We start from the raw sequence: 23,271 nt of genomic DNA, 5'->3' as shown, positions 1-23,271 counted from the left end.
TTTCTGAGATTACTTATCACATCAACTATCTGTACCTTGGTCTTTGTCTCAGGGTCTGCTTTCCAGAGAAACAAAACTGACACAGTGTCAAGCAAGGTCCTAGCAAGTACAGCTTTAGGACTGGATTCTAGCATACTGAATGGCATCAAGGACCCTAGTGATGGTATTAAGTAAGATGGGGGGAATGGGTTCCCAAACTTGATAATTAGAAAAGGATATGTGTGAAAATGATTTATTAAGATGATATGGGAATTTGGTGGGGGGGGGGAGTTGGGGAAATCCCAGACCTTATGGAGGTATATCATAAAAACAAAAAGATGATATTCTGTGGATAAGAAAACCAAGGGCGATGAGAGTGGGAACAGAAGGGGTTGGTAGTGTTGTACAGTTTAACTGCTTCCTGAAGACAGGTGTCACATATCAGAGCATTGGTTCCCATCTTGGTTGCTCTGTTTCTGATCCAGCTCCCTGCTAACACACTTGGGAAGACAGCAGGAGATGATTCCAGTGCTTGGACTCCTGCCACCCATGTGGGAGACCCAGGTGGAGTTTTTTGATTCTTGATTTGTCCTGGTTCAACTCTGACTCTGCTGGCCATTTGGGGAGTGAAGGAGGGAACCAGTGGATGGAAGATATCTTTTTCTTCATTCCCCTCATCCTCTCTAATTCTGCCTTTCAAATAAGTAAATAAATCAATCAAGCTGAAAAAAAAAGTGGGGTCAGGAAAGGGAGGAGGCCAAGCAAGCGTCATCTTAAGGAACATTCCACTGAAGGTAACATTGGCTCAATCCCTCAAGGATAGTGACGCTAGCATTTAGAGGGCAGCTTTAGGTGAGGAGTGGGGCTGCCTGATTATGATGCCTGCCAAGGGGGAATCAGCGCTCTCTCTCCTCCTCTTACTCCTCAGATGCAAGTTTCCTTCCCCAATCCTGCCTTGGAGCACAGCCCTGTAATACATCCAACCAGAGTTGGGTCCAAGGCTATCTCTTTGCAATCAGTCAAGAGGGTCTGAGACCCATGAATCTTCTCTCTCTTCCACCTGTGTGTTCCAGCCTGCCCTCAGTGAGGCTTGCAGGTGATGCCCGAGTGCGCTTCAGGACAGTTGGAGATTTATATAGCCCCAGAAACAGTTTAAGCTTATAAACAATGGGTGAACTAGGAGTTCAGAAAAAATGTGGACTGCAGATTTTGCTAATACTCGTGTTTCCAGCTGTAGTAGAATCAATATATTGCTGGTGGGAAGGGTGATGCTGCAAAATGTTACTCACTGGAGGATCAAAGGTACTTAAAGGAGGAGCTAGGGATGTGTAACCAGGAAGTGAGCTGACCAAAGTGGGATGGGTGTGGCTAACACAGCTGTATTACCATTGCAGGGTCTGTCAAGGGGAGGAGAGAATCACTGGTAAGTGTGATCCTGAGACAGTTGGGAAAGTTATAGGGAGAGATTTTGTAGCTGTCTTTAAGAAATAATCTCAAGTATCCAGAGCTGACTGTAGATGAAACATACTGGCAGGAGAGATAGTGAGTTCCTAATGCTAAAATTATTTTGTCAGAGACCGTAAGAGCCCCTTTACAAGGAGATTGCAGAGGGGATCCCAACATCAAATGGAGATTGAAATATAAAGATTCTTGTGTTTGACAAAACACAGGTGAACCTGTCCCAAAGAAATCTCTTCAGAGTTAGGGGAGGAGGAAAAGGAGCTCACTGCTCCCAGGTTAAGTTGTGTTAGAACTTAAACTCTTGTATTTCAACCAAGTTTTATTTATGACATCTTGTTTTGCTAAAAGCAGTTTGTACTTTAGTTGAACTTAAGAGCAATGAAAATTCGCTAAATGAGTCTTCCAAGAACAAACTAATCTTAGAATCAAGCTGGTTAAAATAGAAAGGGAAATATTGACAATAATGATATGTTCCGGGCCCGGCGGCATGGCCTAGCGGCTAAAGTCCCCGCCTTGAACGCCCCGGGATCCCATATGGGCGCCGGTTCTAATCCCGGCAGCTCCACTTCCCATCCAGCTCCCTGCTTGTGGCCTGGGAAAGCAGTCGAGGACGGCCCAAAGCCTTGGGACCCTGCACCCGCATGGGAGACCTGGAAGAGGTTCCTGGTTCCCGGCATCAGATCGGCACGCACCGGCCCATTGCGGCTCACTTGGGGAGTGAATCATCAGACGGAAGCTCTTCCTCTCTGTCTCTCCTCCTCTCTGTATATCTGACTTTGTAATAAAAATAAATCTTTAAAAAAAATAATGATATGTTCCCTGTGAAGCTTGAAATATGCAACATCAGTGTATAAACACCCCTACACACATGTGCAGTTGTGCAAACCAAAATGTCTAGCTACTTTCCATGTCGGAGTACACATGAAAGTCTGCTAAGATTTAGAAAATGTGAGATGTCAAAAAAAAGATAAGAGTACTATAGTAGTCTATAGGGTCTTGCATGGGCAGCCACACAGAAAACCAAGAGCTGTCTCTCTGTCTCTGAGCTTGCTTTCAAGGGTGGGTTTTTTTTTTTTAGATTTATTTGTTTTTATTGGAAAGGTAGATATATAGAGAGGAGGAGAGACAAAGAGGAAGATCTTCCATCTGCTAATTCACTCCCCAAGTGGCTGCAATGACTGGAGCTGAGCCAGTCTGAAACCAGGAGCCAGGAGCTTCTTCTGGATCTCCCACGTGGGTACAAGATCCCAAGGCTTTGGGTCATCCTCAACTGCTTTCCAAGGCCACAAGCAGGGAGCTGGATGGGAAGTGGGGCTGCTGGGATTAGAACTGGTGCCCATATGGGATCCCAGCACATGCAAGGCAAGGATTTTAGCTGTTATGCTGCCACACCAGGCCCCCAAGAGCGGGTTTTGAAGGAGCAAAGACACATGCTCCATAATTGTCCTTCTCTATGTGTAGATTTATTTGAAATGGAGAAAGGCAGCAGATGTTTGGGGAAGAGTAGTGGGAAGGAAAGATCTATCCACTTGTTCGCTCTCCAAATGCCCATAACAGCCAAATGCTAGCAGCCAAGAACTCAGCCAGGGTCACTCATATGGTGGCGGGGACCCACATATTTAAGCTGTCATCTGCACTGTGAGCAGGAAGCCGGATGTGAGGTGACAGAGCTGGGACTCAGCCAAACACTCTGATACATGATGTGGACACACCGAAGAGCTACTTAGCTGCTGAGCCAAATGCCTATGACTGAGCCTCAGTTCTGGCTCAAGAAATGGCAATTTCCCGCAGAACACTTTTATCATATTGGTCTAAGTCTTGGTTTCCTAATCTGCAGAGTTAGAGATGAAAACATGAGGCTTCTGGAGATTTTAGGAGACAGTCTAGGCTAAAGCATTTAGTAGCATGCTCCTAAAACCACTCACCTGCCCTTCCTTCCCAATCTCTCCTGACCTAACTTCATCTTTCTTTTCCCCAGACTCCCAAGAGACAAAGCTGACAAGTATTTTGGCTGATCTGAATAACAGTTTCATACCACAAACCCATTTTTTCCCCAATATCCTTTATTTTTCTAGCAATGAAGGTTTTGAACCAAAGTATGCATTTGGGGTGCAGGCTCATCCTCCATGATATGTTGCAGCATGGTGGGCCCTGCAGGGAGACAAATCCCTGGGCTCAAGCTCAGGTCCCTCAGAGGTGGGGGGAGTAGCCAGCCACCACAATGTTCTCCCCAGTGATTTGGCTGGAGTCCTGAGAGCATAGGAAGGACACAAGTCCTGCGCAGTCTTCTGGCTGCCCAGTTCTGCAGGGAAAGAGGAGGTGAGGTTGACATAGCCCCATGACTTCTTTGTGCAGTCAAGACCTCCATGGGGGTGAATCAAGCGCTCCCCATGGGGAAAGGTCTCTGTGGAGGTTGGCAGGCTGGAGTGCGTCATCAGATCCCAGAATGGGGAATGGGTGACAGCCTTCAGAAGGATGGGGTGTGATCTTTTAGCCATGGTGACAGCTCTGAGGCCATGGGCATGCTATGCCACAGAGACCAATGCCTCACTTTGACCTACCTGTGTACTCCGAATATTGCGTTCATGCGGTTCGAAAAGTCTGGGTCCTCAACGAACTAAAGCAAAAGTTGAAAAGTTAGTGCTGCTCATCTTGAGAGGATCATAAAGGGGCTGCCCCAAATGGCCCTGTGATTTTGTGGAAGAGCTGCTGAAGGCACCCAGGTTGGGTTTGACAGCATGCCCATTCTGTTTGGTGGCTTATCCCCCAGGCCATGGCCCAGAGCATCAGTGCCAGTGTCCCTGGGGCCCAAGGCTGAGTGTGTAGGATGCTGGGACATGGCCTGCATGCAAGAGGCACGTGGTGCTCATTGGGGTAGGAACACAAGCTGTCTCTGGTCCTCACCTTATGACTGAAGTCTGTGTTGATGAGCCCGGGGACGATACAGTTGACTCGGATGTTTTTTGGTGCTAACTCCATTGCCAGAGTTTTGGTGAGGCCCAGCAGGGCTGTTTTACTAACATTGTAAACACCCAGCTTCTGAACGGAAAGAGAAAGAGATGACTAGAGGATGGTGGAGAACCAGGCTGTCTGATTTGCCCAGGGACTCCAGGCCATAAACATCTCTGGGGCAACGCTCAGTAAAAATGTCCAGAGGCTCCCATTAGGTGCATTCATGGGACACAAGGAGCACTTCGCTTCTGCACATCGAGTAGTGCTGAGGGAGCAGTTGGCAAGCTATGGATATTTTTGTGAATCCATCCAATTTTCTAAAAGTTAGAAGGGAAAGTATCTCCTCTTACCCTCCTTGGAATGCCAGTCATACTTACGACAAATGGAATATAGGCTGTAACGGAGGAGACCAGGACCACTGAGCCTTGCCTGGGAAGATAAATACAGGGTGGTGTGTGAGCCTCAGATGGTCTCAGATGTGCGTGGTTAGGAAGGCTGTCTGGGAGGGGGCAGAAGACTGTGGACACGAGAGTGGAGTGCATGGGCCTGGTGGAGGTGCCTCTCTGCATTTGTTTTTAGATCTTCATTTATGTTTCTCAAATTATGTTGCCAAAGAGGTCACCTGTGGTTGGATTTCTTTGGTGGGAATAATTGGACAATAGCTTGCAATTGTTTAATAGTTATAGAACTGGTCAGTTTTCTTTTCTTTTTTTTTTTTTTAAATCTCTTCTTGGGTCACTTTTGGTAAGGTGTATAATTTTTGAATATTTGTCCATTTCATGAAAATTTCCATTTACAGTCAGCATAAAGGTGTCTCATTGGCATCATTGTTCTCTCATTGCAAAGCCTTCTGTTTTCATGGCTGATATTGGTTGTTGGTACCTACACTCTTTCTTTCTTTTTTTTTTTTTTGAAGATTTTATTATCATTGGAAAGCTGGATATACAGAGAGGAGGAGAGACAGAGAGGAAGATCTTCCATCCGATGTTTCACTCCCCAAGTGAGCCGCAACGGGCCGGTGCGCGCCAATCTGATGCCGGGAACCAGGACCCTCTTCCAGGTCTCCCATGCGGGTGCAGGATCCCAAAGCTTTGGGCCGTCCTCAATTGCTTCCCCAGGCCACAAGCAGGGAGCTGGATGGGAAGTGGAGCTGCCGGGATTAGAACCGGCGCCCATATGGGATCCCGGGGCATTCAAGGCGAGGACTTTAGCTGCTAGGCCATGCCGCCGGGCCCCACCTTCACTCTTTCTATGGACATTTATTTATTATGTTTTGAGATAACATTTTAAGTTTACATGGCAGTCAAAGACGTCTTGGTTCTATTAAATAAAGAATTCAACAAGTAGAACGCGAAAAAGACCAAGGTCTAGCATATGTCTTTGCTCTTTTTTCTTGAATCATCACTACAGGATTTTGCCCAAAGCTTTTGTTTTTTTTTAAATGTGTATAATTGTGTTTCCCCCCCTTGATTCTTCCATTATGTTGTACCTTCTTTGTTCCACCAATTGTTGCCCTGAATGAATTTCTTCTCTATGCATTTGTTTCCTTCTGCATATGCCAGGTTTGGGATTATGGGAGATAGACAACATAACACTCCAGGAGCCACTGTTGTTCCTAAGCTGGAAAGATATGCTTCAGCTTTGTGTCTCCAAGCAGGGATTTAAATCGTGTCCTTTAAACACAGCCACTGAGTTGAAGACATTTTGTGTGTATGTGTATGCCAAGCAACTTCTGGATTTGGAGCTTGTCCTAGAATTGTGAATTTTCCAAAACAATTCCTTGCTAGAACTATAAACCCAGTCACTAGAGATGGAAAATTTGTTGGACTATGTTACTATTAAATCAGATTGAAAACTTTAATTTGGTGAAAAATTCTAGCTTGACAATCTTTATGTTTTAACTGCACTTATTGATAGGTGAGGATAAATAACAACCAGTTTTATGCTTTATAAATGTCATTAATTTTCTGTTTTTGCTTTTTGTCCTGTCTTACTTTCCTTTGGATTATTTTTGTTTCCTCTTCTCCTTCTATTAATTTGAAAATATGCAATGTATTTCATTTCCACTGTTATACATAACACTTAGAGAATAGAAAAGCCTGCTTAGCTTATCAAAATCTAAAATTAATGTATTTACCCTCTTTTAAAAAATGAGATAATCTTACAACACCTTAAATCCACCCCTATATTCCTGAATTGAATTTGCTTTGAATTTTTATGTTATAACCCCCAAAGCATCACAATTGCTAGTTAGAAGAAGTAGTTAAATTTGTTCACATGTTAATGTTATTTTGCATTCTTTCTTTCACCTTAAATTTTTCCATATGGGATTTTTTTTTCTCTTCTCCTTAAAGTATACCCTTCAGAGTTTCCTTTAGTGGAGGTCTTTTGGTAGCAAGCTCTATTTTTGTTTGTCTGAAAATGTCATAACTTTGTCTTCAATTTTGAAAGATATATTTGGCAGCTACATCTGCCAGTGGGTTGGGAGGTGTTTGTTTCCAGCATATGTGAGGCTCCATGTAATTGGGTCTTGAAAGATCACTTCAGTAATTAGATAAGAATGACTGGAAACCATTTAATGGGAGCTTCCTTCATGAACTCCTGCCTAGTTCACAACCTGAGAGAAAGGAAGGAACCTTAGTGGTTGTCAAAGGTTAGAAGTGACATAGACAGTCACCCAGGCCGAAGAAGCTGCCCAGCTCACACTGAGTGCTCAGTAAGCCCTGAGAACTCAGTAGCAGCACCCGGATGCCAGAATGGGAGGAAGCAAGCCCCGTCTGTGAAGCCCCTTTCCTGTAGTCGAGAAGATCTCCACTGACCACTGTAACGAAGGAGTAAGAGTGCTGCTGGTGGAGACAGACTGGGAGCTCTGATCTTCAGAGGAGGCATGGCTAAGCAGGGAGGGGCCTGAGGGAGCTGTTTTGGAACAGGAATGCTTCTGGCTCAAGTTGGAGGGCTATAGTGGGGATGGCAAGGCACCTGCACGAGACGCTGTGTGCCTAGACTGTTGAGGTAGGGCAAAGCTTCTAGTGATCAGGTTTGTCAGTGCAGCGAGCAGAAGGGAGCTCCCTGGAGCGCAGCCAGACTGTTTCCTGTTTCCAGGATAAATGCGGGACTCCCAGAGAACAAATGGCACCAGGGAGAAACCAGAGCAGCAGGAGGCTCCCCAGTCATGTGCCTCTGGTGAGGACAGAGCTCCATAGGTGTGTGCCTGCTGTGGGCATCAGGGAGAGAAAAGGAAGCAGGCTTCCTATTTGTGGCTGAGCAACAGAGGCTGGGCGAATGAGAGGAGGACAGGACCAGAGTGTGAGTTTGGAAGTGGGAAGGACAAGACAGCTTGCACTTCTGTTAATGGCTTAGTTAAGCTCATCTCCGAGGGGGATAGTCTCACTCCACTCTGGGCCCTCTTCCTCTAGTTTTTCCTCTTTGACACAAAGGAAGCTCCCTCCCATTCAACCCCTTCCTTACCCTCTCTTCTCCATATGCGGCAACAGCAGGCTCAGCAGCAGGGCTGGGGCCTTCACGTTGATGCTCAGGATCTGGAATCAAAGCAAGTGAGGGGTGGGACAAGGTAGACAAAGTCCAGCATTCCTCACAGAAGTGTGTTAGAAGGTGGGCGTGATGACCTCTGACAAAGGGGCAGTGGGCAGCATGCTGGCTTGCCTAGGATGCAGGGAAATGGGCAGGGGTAGTGGCATCCTGAAGATGCAGGCTAAAGAGTGTACAGGCAAAGACCTCCCAAATCCTGTAGCTGTTCTCTCCAATGTCTTTTATGGTTCCAGGGTAAGGACAGGATTCTATCTGGGGCTGAGCAGGCATTGACTAGCTGGATCCAGCTCAAGAAACTAGCATGAGTCGAGCTGTATAGTACAAAATTCACATGCTGATATCCTCACTCCTAGTAGCTCAGGCTATTACCTTATTTGGAAGCAAAGTCATTGCAGAGGTTGTGATGATGTCATACTGTCATAGGGCTGATGCCTCCCCCACCAAGGAACGAGTGTGTATTGACACACAGGGGATACACAACATGAAAGTGGAGGTGAGGTTGAGGTGCTGTTTGTACAAGTCCAAGAACACCAAATACAGCCAGCAATCCCCCAGGAGGGGTAAGAGTCATGGAAGATTCTCCCTGTGGCTCTAGAAGAAATCAGCTCTGCCAACACCTGTGCTGGACTTCCAGCCATTGCAAGCGCTGGCCAGTACTTCTCTATTGTGCAGTCCACTCACTGCTACTAGTTACAGCACACAAACACATGGGATTTCAGGGTTACAACTTGCAGGGTTGGGTATTAAGCACTCCCAGGCAAGGAAGGGACTCATGACTGCCTCCATCTCCTATATTGTTGGTGACTCCTTGGTTTTATGTTAGGCACTCCCAGCATGCTTGGAATTCCTGAATGGTGGGAGACTAAAAGTGCAACTCGAACATATTTCCTGCCATGTCACACATGGGGAAATAGAGGCTCCAGGAGTCTAGGTCTAGTCTCCACTAGCCTGGTTGGGTATCCTGTGATGGAGACTGGAATGTGGGAGGTGAGGACCAGGTCTGGTCCTGTGAGTTCAGATGAAGTGATGGTTACTGAGAAGGTGTGAGGATGAAGTCTACCCACCCCTCCCTGGCTTCCCCAGACCTCTCACCTTGTCCCAGATCTGCTCGCTGCTCCCCAGGGTTCTGCCCACCAGGGGATTGACCCCTGCCACGCACACCAGGTAGTCCACACCCCCACAGTGTTCCAGGGTCTGTGGGTGAGGAGGAGACATGGGGGTTGAAGTCAGCGAGTGAAAGGAGGTTTGGGCAGCAGTGGGAGGCGATTGCTGTGTGAGGTCCCTGGGGATGTGCCTGGTCAATTCCAAAGTCTAGGCAGAGAGCTCCAGCCACACCATGCGACTGGAGACATCTATAGTAGACCTGGGACACTCTTTGGAGGGGGCAGGCACTGAAACTGTGGACAAAAAAGGAGGTAAAATTCCACCCATTCTGCCTCAGTGACATGTTCCTGTCCTCCTTGTACTCCCAGGCATTCTTGCCTACCAGCCCCCTGCACCATTTCAGGAGATTTCACTGAGACCTCTCCATTTCAGTGAATTCTCTGACTCTGATGATAAAACCGGGACTCCCTTGTCTGCTACATCTTCTCAGGGGTCTTCCAGGAGGGCTTGGCAGGTGTAGTTGCTGGCTGGGAACAGAGTTCTCCTTCCCCACCAACACACTCTCCACCCCAGTGTCTTACCAGTCCTGAGCCTACCTTCCCTTCTTCCTGAGCCCACTTTCCCTTCTTCCCTCTTTGATGGGCCCCTTTCTCTGAACAAGAGTGTTAGGGGAGATTGTGAGGCCATGAAAGTCATCTTGACTCATGTGATGGTTCTGTGCCTTTAGCCCTCTTCCCCAAGGTGGTTCGTAGTGTCAGGATCCCTGCCTCCTGGGGTGTTCTTCCTTCTTTGCCCCTCACCGTGGCCACCAGACGCTCCCGGTCCTCTGCCTTCCCCACGTGACACACGGTGCCTGTCACGCTGAGCCCCTCCTCGCGCAGCACAGTCACAGCCTGGTCCACGTTCTGCTGCTTCCGACTGCTGATGACCACGTGGGCCCCATCCTGGGCCAGACGCCGGGCAATGGCTAAGCCGATCCTGCGGGCAGAGAGGGACAGGATGTGACCATTCTACCTTGGATTGAGCCCTTTCCTTCTTGCTGCGTTTCTCACCGTAAATGAATTCTCTGAACCCATCCAGAGCAGCTACTGCCACACTGTGAATGGTCGGAGGACTAGACGCAGTGGAGTGAATGCATCAGGCAGGGTGTGCTGTTCCTCCTTTGTACCCCCACACATCATGTCTTGCTGGCCTCCCCCGCTTGGGGACTACTCTCAAGTCAGCTACATCTCAGTTCCTCAAGGTGTTGACTTGTTTTGTATGCCAAACCAGAGAACTATTGGCCTCCATCCAGTCTGAGAAACAGCTGAGATTCAGGCGTGCAACTTGCAGGTGCTGGGCATTAACTAGGCAGGGCAGTGCTGGCTCTTTGGGGGTAGGGAACAGGGGACGAATTCCCTCAGCCTTATTTCCTGTTTCTAGGGGTACCTGCAAGAACCTGTTGCCCACTGGCCTGCTGCCTGGGCTGACTCAGTCACACATACACATATACCTGCACATGTCACATTCCCCTCAAGCTACTAGAATACCGCTAGGTGAGCTTTTTGCTTTGTGGGGATGAGATTAAAACAATGTCAACAGAATGCAGAAACACCCATATTTCTGGAATTCCCAAGTGTTACTCACCCATTTGTGGAGCCTGTGATCACGGCAACTTTTTGGGCTAGTGATATGCCCCTGCTGGTGCTTCTCACACAGACTTGAGCCACACTGGGCAGGCGGTCCCGCCAACTCTGGGCCAGTGGCCTGAACATAGAGACTGTTGGTTTTTCCTTTTTGTGAACTTGGTCCAGAGAAGGCAGGTCTTTAGCAGGACACTTGCGGTTGCTGTAGGAGGTGGAAGTGGTGACCCTTTGGTTGTGTTGTAGTGGGGCTGGCCTGGAATTTCCTCTTTGATGCTTGGCCTCAAACCTTCCTCTCCAGCTGTTGTGAACACAGAGCATTCTCTCTTAAACCTCTGCTCTTTAAGGCATGCAGTGGTTTTTCATATCTAAAATCCAATCTAAACATACACACACATGAGCAAATATTTAGTCTTGAGTCTGGCACCAGGGTTATGGAACATCTGCTTTTACAGGCCCGATGTGAAACAACCAAATAGATAATGAGGTGAAAGGGCTTTGTAAACTGTAAGGTACCTAGCCTGTAAGTCATCCCAAGGCTGCCCAAGGGCAGTGGGTCTCACCTTCTTTCCCTTGTGGGTCTCTGGCCTGGCTGCAGATGCAGCTTATACCTTGCTTGCAGTGTTCTGGCCTGGCTGCTTTCCAGCCTCAAGTCGTTTCTAGACTTATGTTCATTTTCAAGTGCACAAGAGGAGTCCTTGCTGATTGCCTGAAGTTCGTTTATCCCACTTCCATGTGACCCACAGCCATACTTGCTTACGGCTCTGCTGACATTTATTTCATTATCCTTAAGTGGTCTTGCTGCTCTCAGGCCTCCTCGCTGAGTGCCTAGCGCCTAGTGGTGCATTGAATGAACAGTTGCCTGTAGTGATTGTAATGGTTTGTTAGGGGTTATGGATCCTATTCCTTAGGCACAGCATCTCCCAGGCTGTCTGTGGTGCTAGCTCAGCTCTGTTCTCAAAACACATGTTGTAGAGTAGCCATTCTTGTCTTTTAAATGTGCAGGCTTTGGGTAGCATTAATCCTTGTGTACCCTGTAAAATTGTGCTTTCTTGATATTTGGAATAGTGACCCTCTGCCCAAATCTCCACAAATCTATGGCTGTGAATTTATCCTAGTTGCATAAAACCAACTGTCTTATTTGAGCGCTTCAACTGTAAAAAATCTTTGGCAAATATCAAGGCAGATAAATACTTTTGAAATAATTTTTAAATAAAAATTCATCATGTTTTCTTGTAGGAGATCCATTCCCAATGACTTCTATTCCTAACAATTATAGCTCCTTCTCTCCATTGTAACCAAAAAAATAAAGTTGGTACATGGAGTGTCCTTTTCCTCTGACTTATGCTTTGTTGGTGATGGATATTCCAGAGATAAGCAAAAGCTAGACATCTCTCCATCTATCTTACTCCAATTACACCTTTATTTTGTTTCTTTTGTTTTTTCTTCTTTTTTCTTCTTTTTCATGAAAGATTTATTCTTACATATTTACTCAATCCATCAGATTTCTCTTAAACAGTATACCTTTATTTTTGAAGAAGATCTAGAACCTAGGATTGCATTAGTTTGTTCATTCACTAAGTGAGCACTCACTTAGTGCTTATTATGGTGCTCGGAATACATAGAATACTTAAGGTACCCATTATTTGAGCTGGGCCTTCAGAAAAACAATTGATTTTTAATATATTAGAGTTGAATAAAATATTCTCAACACAATTTTATGGGAAAACAGGAGAGGCAAAGATGCCAAACCTAGCTTTGGGGTGGAGATGGTTACCTAATATATCCCAGGGAGGGTAGTACTTAAGTTGACTCAGAAAAAGAGGTGATTAATGTTGTGGGGCTGTTTGTGATACATGCTCATTGTCATTTTTATTGTATTTTGAAAAGTTTGTAACACACTTCAGGGAGAAGGTGCAGATTTTGAAACAGACTTGACTTTGGGATGAACTGGGTGTCTTCAGGAGACCAATGGGCTTCGTCAGGCCTTTTCTGGGGATCTGCTTCTATGGCCTTTGTTCTTTTCATTGTCTTTGAAACCTTTCATACTGTGATGTTTAGATAACTAATAACAGTGCACATGGAACCCATACAGTAGAATATTAGTGACTTTAAAAGATGAGGGAGAGAGAGCAGAAGGGACACACGCACAAACACACACATATATTCTCTTTCTTTTGCCCTGTGACATTCTGAACCACCTTGGAACTCTGCCAGGAAGATCATCAGTAGATGTGAGCCCCTGAACATCCAAACTGTAAGCAAAATAAATCTACTTTCTTTATAAAGTTACCCAGCCTCTGGGACCAGCACTGAGACATAGTAGGATGAGCCCCTGTTTGTGGTGGCGGCACCCCATATGGGTGACAGGGTCCCATATGGGTGACGGTTCTAAACCTGGAGCCCCCACTTCCCATCCAACTCCATGCTTGTGGTCTGGGAAAGCAGTTGAGGACGGGCCAAAGCCTTGGGACCCTGCACCCACGTGGGAGACTCGAAAGAGGTTCTGGGCTCCTGACTTCAGATCAGTGCATCTATGGCCGTTATGGGGAGTGAATCATTGGACAGATCTTCCTCTCTCTCTCTCCTCCTCTCTGTATATCTGACTTTCCAATAAAAGCAAAAAAAAAAATCTAAAGACAGTTCTGGTGTGTATATGTGTGCACATGCACACTTTGATTTACTAGCTAAGAGATTGTTGTAAGAAGGGACGCATCATGCTTAGATGAGAAATTAGTAGGTGAAGCTGGATGTGGGATAGATGAGAATGTTGTACTTCATAGTTTTCATTTTGTAAATTTATAACTATTTTGAAGTAAAACATTTGCAGAAGAGATATCAATCAGACATGCTTAGGAAATACTTCAATGGAATAAACTAAGAAGTTTCATGAAGGAGCTCTTGATAGAGGCTGGGTGGAAGCACACCCCAAGGGACTGTGAAGTACCCAGGAAGAGGATGGCCAGGGAAAGAGAGGCCATGGGTTAGCCTGACAAAGAGAGAGATGGGGCCATAAGCCTAAGCCAAGTGGTATGACAAGCCAGAGGCAGCTCTGCGGTAGGGATGCAGGAAATAAACACCACAACCTCATCCCACCCTCTGCCCTGCTCCTGGTCTGTCTGTTAGCAGACCCTTTGGAAGTCACATGTTGTCACTGCAACTGAAAGCAGGGAACAGAGCCTGGTGACTGGCTGGTGGGTGGGGAGGGGGTGTCAAGTGGGAAGGTATCAGGTGGGAGTCTGAACTAGTCAGATGTAGAGAGCTTGGAGTCAGATTTGGAAAATACAAGTGGTAGATGAAATGATCAGGTCTTGGTGAGAGATTGGCTACTCTAGGGACAGAAGGAGCTAGAAATGGGACTCCAGTTCCCTGACACGTGAACACTTGGCATGTGAACTTTGTGTTGGTTCATTATATCAAAGGTATCATGTAAATGTGGCATGATGAACATGAAGAAGTAGGAATTTTGGGAGTTCTGGTCAACCACATGTGTTTTAGTGGATGGGAATGAAGTCTTACCAAGATCCTGGAGCCTGACACAAGAGTGGCTTTTAGGATTCTGGTGGTTTAAGGTGAGTTGAAACATACGCTAAAGGGGAAAGACAATCAAAATCTGGCTGCCCTCTTATGGTTCTGGGAATAGCATGTAGTGTGCTTGGACACTGGTGTCTGTGCTGAGGCAGATTTCTAAGGGAGTGCAGAGAGTTAATGTAAAGCTTATTGCTCCAGAAAGCCTGGGGGATATTCCAAATGGCTAAGGCAATGCACTCTAAACTTCACCAAAGCAGCCTTTTTGCATGTCTCCCACCCACCTTACCAGTGTCCCTTGGTGCTCTGCACCTGCCGCAACAAGCTGCTTAAGAAGGGATTCTGCCTGCTGCTCAGAATGGAATGAATCCTGGTTTGAACAACCCCTGTCCCCTCTCAGGGCAGGCTCTAACCCCACTCTGCTCTTTATCCCCCTCCATTCTGTCCTCTTCAAAACAAAGTCTTCTTAGCACATTTAATAGCAGTTCTGTGTTTTCTGACTAAAGGGGCTCAGGAGGATGGGAGAGGTTGACAACTGCAGCTCAGCTCTTCGATAAACCTTATGCCCACACGGGACTTGGTGCTCAGGAGGAGTGAGATGATCTTGTAACAGAGCCGCCCATTGAGCGGCCTGGACTCAGTGGTCAGTAGGACTTGGTTCTTAAGAGTCCTCTAGGACTGGAAAGTGAGCAAGTGGAATGACACTGTCAGGGTACCCTGACCCAGTGGCAGCAGGCTCTAGGGGGTCCATTTTCATCTTTCTGCCTTGAAGGGATGCTTTGATACAGTTCTCAGATGTCAAAAAATCCCTGCATAAACATGTTGTATCCAAAGTGATGGCTGTTCATGATGGCAATGAGTTAGGCCTGTAATCCCCTGGTATGAGTTGGCAGTGTGCTTTTGAACAGAAAATGATTTTTCTCTGTGGATCTGCTTGCTGTGATTGATTGACTCACGTATTCTTTTTGTGTGGTTTCCCCTCCCTGCAAAAGATAGGCAAGTAGTAGTGGAGGCTTTAGTTTTGCCTCTTAAAACAGTTCTACTTGATTCTCAAAACAAATGTTACCAAAAGAAGCCTAAAATTTTTTATCATACATTCATGCAAAAAAGAAATGCTAACGAAGTATGTTACATGGTATATGATAAATGCACAAGTAGTTATTTCTCCTTATAGCTCACAAGATTGTTTTAGCTAATCTATCTTGCATAAAATTAGGTAGCTAAAGATTGGGTAACCTTTCTTGAAATTACTCTTTCTTCCCTACTCATAAATTTTAAAAACTCTTAAGGCAAGCGCAATATATTTCCCTTGAATAACTGGCTTAAGCCAAAAAGGGATGAATTTTTGAAAGGTCAGCTGGGTAGATTTATTTAAATAAGGGTTATAAATTTATTTTAATTAATGTTATTTGCTATATGAAACATTTTGACAGCATTGAATAATAAAGCAATTACTTACAAGCCAAAGCATCGTGAATAAAAACTCACTTCAACACACTAATTTACTAAGACCTTGAAAAAAGTCTCACTGAGTAGTGTGATCAGGCTTGTCAAAAGATGAAATTACAACAATTTAGTTTAACTATCTTAATTGGCTTTATTTGCGATTCTGGAATCTGGCAAAGAAAGTACATATTTCCATGAGCTAAGTACACAAAGTTGGTTTTATAGTGAGAAAAGGAAAAGCAGAAACAGAGAACAGAAAGATATGTCCTTTCAGAGTTATTCTCCTTGCAAGATGGAGAGAGTGTGACGGAGTTTAGAAACTCAACTGCCTGGTTAATACCCACTTCCTTCAGGTTACTTTTACTGTAAGGATCAAAGCAGGGGGAACTTCATTATCATCTTCCTGAAACTGGTCAGTGAGGGAAGTTTTGCTATTACCTCTCTCTCCTGATTTCTCTGAAGGACAGATAGCAGTTTAAAGTTTCAATTTGATAACAGAACTTTAGTGTGAGCAGTTGCTTTTGATTTTTAACTGGGCTTTTTTGGGGTCCAGGGCAAGAGCTTAGCCCAGAAAATGACCTTTTATATTGTTTATTTAACAGACTCAAATGAAGGTCTGGCAGTTACAAAATTTCACGTATTTACATTACTTGTGTGATCTGTTTTATGTCTGTAATGTTCATTTCAGAGTGTTAGGTGGTGACTAGAAGTAAGAAACAGAATTCATGTCTTTCATCTAAAACTGGTACTGCTTTTTATGGTACAATACTGGATTCTGGGTCAAACTTGTGGGAAGCACACATGGACTTCATTTTCACCTGAAATGAGAGTAGCTGTTCCTGTTGCTTAAAAAAATTATTTATTTTTATTTTAGAGGCAGAGTTACAGAGAGAGAGATAAAGAGAGACAGAAATTCATCTAGCTACTGGTTTGTTTCCCAAGTGGTTGCAGCGGCCAAATTTGAGCCAGTCCAAAGCCAGGATCCTACAGCTTCTTTGGGATCTCTTGGGCCACCTTCTGCTGCATTCCCAGACACTTTATTGAAAGTGGGGCTACTGGGTCTTAAATCAGCACCGTTATGGGATGCCATCACTTCAGGTGGAGGCTTAACTTACTACACTATAGCATCAGTCCCTGTTCCTGTTATTGATAGTGTTTAATAAGAGAAAACTGGCTCACATGTGTAAGATGTTGAAAATTGGTAGTGAACATTTAACCTAGTTGGTTAAGGGGTTTGGGTCTCATATCAGAGTGTCTGCCTTTGATTCATGTCTCTGGCTCTTGAATCCAGCTTCTTGGCAACGTAGATCCTGAAAGGTAATGGTGATGGCCCGGGTAATCGGGTTCCAGCCACTGAAGGGGGGAAGTGGTTGCATTCCAAGTTCCTAGCTCTAGCCATGGCCCAGCCCCTGCTATTGGCAGGTGTTTTGGATGTGAACCAGAGGATGGGTGCCCATCTACCTCCAGCTCTTCACTCCCTCTACCCTTACATCTCAAAAAAAAAAAATAATAATCAGGATAAACCATAATTATTGAAAAAGAGGTTGAAAACTTCAGTACGATATGCATTGCACCCTTGTGAGCGGTGGGATAGTCTTCCTCAGAAATGCAGATATTTTCCAGGGCAGATGAGGGAATTTCATGTGATTTGTTTCTGTTCACAATGCTCTTCCTTTTTTCTCAAAATCAAATTGTCAGGTGGAGCAGGATATTCACATTCAGAGATGTAATCCTGCTTCCAGACCCAGCTCACCTGCTTGTTGATGGGTACTACAGCCCTGCCCAGACCAGCCTGCCCCAGTCCCAGCTCTCATTCTCATCAGTGGAAGCAATAGCCTAGCAAAGAAGTCCCCTCAAGTCCTGGCCCCAGAAACTAGGAGGGTGTCCCTCCTTGACAGGGGCTCAGAGAAGTGGATGGGTAGCCTGCCTACCACCCACACCCTCAAGAGCATCTTTCCTTGACAGATTTCCATCCAGACTGTCTTTTTGTAACTCCAAGAAGTAACTAAGTAGCCCAGTCTCAGAAGCTCAGTTTACTGGAGAAAGAAACTAGACCCTCATCTCTCAGCAGATACATAAAGCAACCCAAAATGAATTAAAAACTTAAATGTATTACCCCAAACAATGAAATCACTAGAAAAACAATAGGTGAGCCCCTTAAGAATTTTGGTTTAGACAAAGACATTTTAGGTATAATCAAAAGCATAGGCAACAAAAGAAAAACTGACAAATGGGATTATATCTAGTTAAACAGTTCCTATACAGGAAAGACAGTAATGAACAGAATAGAGAAGCAATCTACAGAAAGGGAGGAAATATTTGTAAAGTATTCGTCTGACAAGGAATTCATATCTAGAATATATAAGAAATTCAAATAACAGCAAAATTCCAAATAACCTAAATTTTAAGGGGTCAAATGACCTGAATTAGCATTTTACTAAACAGGATATATGGTGGACAATAAGGGTACAAAAAAATAGCATCACTAAACATCAGGAAAAAATAAATAAAAGTCACAACAAAACGTTTCTTTACCATAGTTAGAAAACAGACAAAGAAATAACAAATGCTGGAAAGGATGTGGAGAAAGAGGACTGTCATATGTTGTTGGGGACAAAAATTAGTACATCATTATGGAAAACAACATGGAAATTCCTCAAAAAACCCACTAGAAATAGAAATACCATATGGTCATTTGGATATATAGCAACTCCACTACTGGGTATATATCCAAAGGAATTGAAATGAGAATACTAAAGAACCATCTGTACCCACATGTTTATTGTCGCACTATTCATAGTAACCAAGCCATGGAGTCAGCTGAGATATCTGTTGACAGATGAACTGAAAAAAAGTTTGACATGTACATACAATGGAATGTTAGCTTTAAGAAGGAAAGAAATTCTGTCATTTGTGGCAGCAATGATGGGATTAGAGGGCATTATGTTAAACAAGTCACAGAAAGACAAATGCTATCTATCTGAATTTACATGTGGAACCCAAAGAGTTGCTATCAACAAAGGAAAGAATAGAAACCTGGCAGCCAGATCCTGATGATCATTACACTTACACACGTGATGAAAGACCATACTGTACTTCACAAATATGTACAACTACTTGTGTTCACTAAAAATAAAAATATTTTTTAAAAGACCTTAAATTCCAACAGAATAAAGACAAACCTTAACTTGAATTACAGGGGACCATTGCCTGCCAGATTAATTGAAAGGAAGACTGAGGGATCAGGTACTGGTCATTTAAGGTGTCCCACATGTCACATCTCAGCGCTACAATTTGAATCCTAGCTCTGGCTCCTGGTGCTAGCTTTCAAACCTTGAAAACTTGGAGTAGCAACAGCGATGACTCAAGTCAGCGAGTTCCTGCCATCTGGATGGGAGCCCTGATTTGTCTTCCTGGTTTCTGCCTTCAGCCCTGGTTCAACTCCAGCCTTTATGGGCATTTGGGGTGTTACACAGTGGGTGAGAGCTGTCTGTCTCCTCAACAGAAAAATTAAACATTTCAAAAAGAGGAATATTGCCCAGAGACCCATTTTGAATTTTACTTCAGATGGAGTCTAGGCCTTATATATGTGGTTAAAATAGCTAGGAGTGAAGAACAGGCTTTTCAAGGAGTCTTGGACAGGGGACCCCATCACCCTGTGGATCCCAAACCTGTTAGTTAATGAAGGAAAAATGTATGCTGGGGGAGTATAATTCTTGAAAATGAGAGTAAGGTATAAATTCCTGTGTCTGCTTTACCCTGAATGTAACATCGGGTTGAGTACTGTGTCTGACTGTAAACACTTTCCCTACCTCATAATGCAAAGCAGAAAGTGCTAAATGAGAGCTACTATTACTGCCAAGAGGACACAGATTGTTCATTTGAAACAATATAGGATACATCGGTACCCAGAGAGAAATGAGTGACGTGTGAGGAGCTGATGTTCAGGCAGCAGTGATTTTTGTGTGTGTGTGTCGCCGTGATGTATGTATGGCTTGTACAAGAAGCAGCTGACTCCTGCAGAGAGACAGTGGAGTATGAGCTTGAATAAAGCAGTGCCACCCACAGCATCAACAGTCTCTGATAGATTTCAACAAGACAAAAAGCACAGCAGGCTAAGGGAGATTGGTATTCAGTGATTGATCTTGCCTTTTTTTCTGTCTCGATCTTGGAAAACAGCCTTCATGTGGCAGCTTGCTTTCATGTGGGAAGGATTCCAATTTACATTTGCTGAATTGCTCTCGGGTTATTGGAATTCACCAGCCACTGTTATAATTTGTTTAAAAGGGGTTTTGATGGATGCAGGTTCTTTCTGTAACAGTATACTCCAGTGATGATATCATGATCATATCTGAAACTAAAGACCAAGTGAGGAATGATGTAAATGTGGGGGTGGGGGACAGGGGACAAGTGTTACTGCACAGGCTGGCTGATAAAGGCTGTAAGAGTCCAACAGCCTGACCACATGGTGAAATTCTAGGAATGAACTGGGTAAGATCCACCTTTGATATTCCCCGGGGAAATTGAAAATAAACTGAACTCATCATCTATCTTTTGAACTAAACAGAAAAGCCCAATGTTTGCTTGATCTTGAAATTTGGTTGATGCATATTCCACACTGGGAATATTGCTAGCTCTTATCCATAAAGCGACCCAAAAAGCACTATATTTGACCATGGGCTCAGATAAAATCAAGGGGGCTAGAGCAATATCTCACCTGGCTAATTCTCCCCTTTCAAGCACCAGGGCCCCATGTGGACACCTTGTTTGTGTCCTGACTGCTCCACTTCCCATCCAGCTCCCTGCTTGTGGTCTGGGAAAGCAGTAGAGAATGGTCCAAAACCTTAGGACCCTTCACCCATATGGGAGACCCAGAGGAAGCTCCTGGCTCCTGGCTTCGAATCAGCTCAGCTCTGGCTGTTGTGGCTATTCGGGGAGTGAACCAGCAAATGGAAGTTCTTTCTCTCTGTCTCTCATTCTCTCTATATAAATCTGTCTTTTCAATCAAAGTAAATAAATCTTTAAAAAAAATAAAACCAGGCCATGTCTGAATTATAAAAAGTAGGTTTTTGTCTTGATACATTTTTGTCTCTATGGGTCTATACACACATATGTAAAATATATACAAACACACATATATAAATGTATGTATTTTTAGAGAACTGCTAATTGGTAAAAAACGATACCTACTTAAAGGGTACATAGATGTTTCAATACAAGTATGAGATGTTCATGGAAAATAGAATTAAATGTAACTTCAGGTTTTCAAAGCATTTTGAGATCTATACATATGAAAGGGGGCTTCAAATAGTACATGAGGGCCGGTGCAGTAGCCTAGCAGTCAAAGTCTCCTTGCATGTGATAGGATCGCATATGGGCTTCAGATCTAATCTGGGCAGCCCTGCTTCTCCTGTTCCCTGCTTGTGGCCTGGAAAAGCAGTGAGGGATGGCCTGAAGCCTTGGGACCCTGCACCCGCAAGGCAGATTCAGAAGAGGCTCCAGGCTCCTGGCTTTGGATTGGCACAGCTCTGGCCATTGCAGCCTCTTGAGGAATGAGTCAACAGATGGAAGATATTCCTCTTTGCCTTTCTTTCTGTCTGTTTATCTGACTTTGCAATAAAAATAAATCTTCAAATAGTACATGAAAAATAGATATTATGTAAAAACTGCATGGATTTCAAATAAAATTGTCTTTTAATTCTATTTTCCTTAAACTGTTTTAAATAATTCTTTTTTCCCCTTCACTCTTTGTTTTTTTTTTTTTTTAATATCATGATACAGTTCCATAGGGTCTGGTACTACCCCCCCAAATTCCCACTCCCGGCTGATTTACCCCATATTATTACAATAGTATAGTCCTTCATAAGGAGTCCTAATTCCATCAGTCTGTTATTTAAGTGAGCTCCAACATTGCTGGTATGTACAGACAGTGTCAGTCAGTCCAGCATCCCGTTGTCTAGGTATGTCTAACAGTTTCATTGGGAGTCCATCTTTGATTTGGAAGTAGGGATACATATTGCATTGCAACTTCACATCAGGATATGGTAGTCTCTATTATGCCATCACTATTCTTTCCCTTAAATGAGAAGCCACATTTGCATGATGGTTTCCTTATGTTAGAGAGAACATACTGCATTAGTCCTTTTGGGATTGACTTATTTCACTGAGCATAATGGTCTCTAGTTGGGACCATCTAGTTGCAAATGGTATAATCTCATTCTTTTTAATGGCTGAGTAATACTCCATGGAGTAAATGTACCACAGTTTCTTTAACCAATCCTCTTTGGACAGGCATCTGTATTGTTTCCATGTCTTTACTATTGTAGATTGTGTTGCTGTAAATATAGAATTACAGATCCCCTTTTATGTAGCTTTCATTTCCTTTGGGTATATTCCTAGAACAGGATAGCTGGGTCATATGGCAGGTCAATTTTCAGTTCTCTTAGCACTCTCCATGCTGACTTCCGTAGTGGTTGTACTAGCCTACACTCCCACCAGTAGTGAAGGAGGGTACCTTTTTCCTCACATGCATGCTAGCAGGTGTTGTTAGTAGAGTTCTGAATGTAGGCCAGTCTCACTGGAGTTAGGTGGTACTTCAGTGTGGTTTTCATTTGTATCTCCATGACAGCTAGGGAACCTAAGCATCTTTTCATATGTCTGTTAGCCATTTGAATCTGTCCTTTTGAAAAGTGTTCATTTCCTTTCCCCATTTCTTTGTTTTAAAAAAGAGTAATTTATTTTTATTGGAAAGTCAGCTATACAAAAAGGAGGAAAGATAGATGAAGATCTTCCGTCTGTGATGCTGGCATTGCAGGTGGAGGCTTAGCTTGTGACACTGCAATGACAGCCATTCCACATACTTTCCATAGTATCCTCATAAATTTCAAAATAAATGCATAATTTTTTAAAGATTTATTCATTTTGATTGGAAAGACAGAGTTACAGAGAGGAGAGACAGATCTTCCATCTGTTGATTCACTCCCCAGATGACCACAGCAGTCAGAGCTGAGTCAATCCAAAGCTAGGAGCCAGGAGCAAGGGTACAAGGTCCAAACATTTGGCGTACCTCTGCTACTTTCCCAGGTTATAAGCAGGGAGCTGAATTGGAAGTGGAGCATCCAGGACTCTAACTGGCACCCAAATGGGATGTTAGGACTGCTGTCTAGGCACAGCCTGCTATGCCACCATGCTGGTCTTATGTTTAGTTTTTTATAATACACAATTTCCATCAACTTTTTGAAGACCTTGTACATTGTGTGATGTTGACATCAGGAAAAACATATCTGTATTTCCAAATACATATATGATCTTGGAAATGTCCACAACACATACTGTGGCTTATTGTGAAAACCAGTGAGCACTGGAATTTTGTATCAGAATATCCTTGAATGATATGATATGATATGTGCCATTTGAAAGACAATTAGTAGTTTGCTATGTATATTAATGGAGATTGGAGCTATTACTGATGGACATGAAATATCCATTAATGTCTTGGGTGATGTTAGAAAGGCACTAATGGGCTCTGTTTCTTGCCATGTTATGCTCTGGTCTACCATGGGGCTTGTGAGCAAGAATGTCACCACCCAGAAATTTAGCCAAGTCTCTGCTCTATCTTTGCCTGTGATCC

General features: G+C 44.1%; 2 protein-coding genes across 3 annotated transcripts in view; both read right to left on the bottom strand.

Moving 5' to 3' along the window:
- Window positions 1-23,271, bottom strand: part of LOC101522868 (dehydrogenase/reductase SDR family member 4) — a 297,343-nt gene that overhangs the window by 78,047 nt on the left and 196,025 nt on the right. The window lies entirely within an intron of this gene.
- LOC101522629 (dehydrogenase/reductase SDR family member 2, mitochondrial-like) lies at window positions 3,409-10,799 on the bottom strand. The gene is made up of 7 exons (XM_004584703.2): window positions 10,672-10,799; window positions 9,846-10,023; window positions 9,034-9,135; window positions 7,861-7,931; window positions 4,770-4,821; window positions 4,323-4,479; window positions 3,409-3,782 (listed from the first exon to the last, which is right to left on the bottom strand). Exons 1-7 carry the CDS (start codon window positions 10,797-10,799, stop codon window positions 3,631-3,633), a joined length of 840 nt encoding a protein of 279 aa, XP_004584760.1. The 3' UTR covers window positions 3,409-3,630.

The sequence above is a fragment of the Ochotona princeps genome, chromosome 6 (assembly GCF_030435755.1).
Source record: "Ochotona princeps isolate mOchPri1 chromosome 6, mOchPri1.hap1, whole genome shotgun sequence".
Taxonomy (NCBI): Eukaryota; Metazoa; Chordata; class Mammalia; order Lagomorpha; family Ochotonidae; genus Ochotona; species Ochotona princeps.
The sequence above is the reverse complement of the archived record's forward strand: the minus strand, read 5'-3'. Positions and strand labels throughout refer to the sequence as shown.

Excerpts from the sequence above, each read along its gene's own strand:
- LOC101522629 (XM_004584703.2), bottom strand. The coding sequence starts at position 10,799 with ATGTTCAGGCCACTGGCCCAGAGTTGGCGGGACCGCCTGCCCAGTGTG. Across the intron at positions 4,822-7,860 it reads CCGCATATGGAGAAGAGAGG|GCAAGGCTCAGTGGTCCTGG; the intron begins GTAAGGAAGGGG and ends TTATCTTCCCAG. Across the intron at positions 4,480-4,769 it reads CAGCCTATATTCCATTTGTC|AAGCTGGGTGTTTACAATGT; the intron begins GTAAGTATGACT and ends CTTTCCGTTCAG.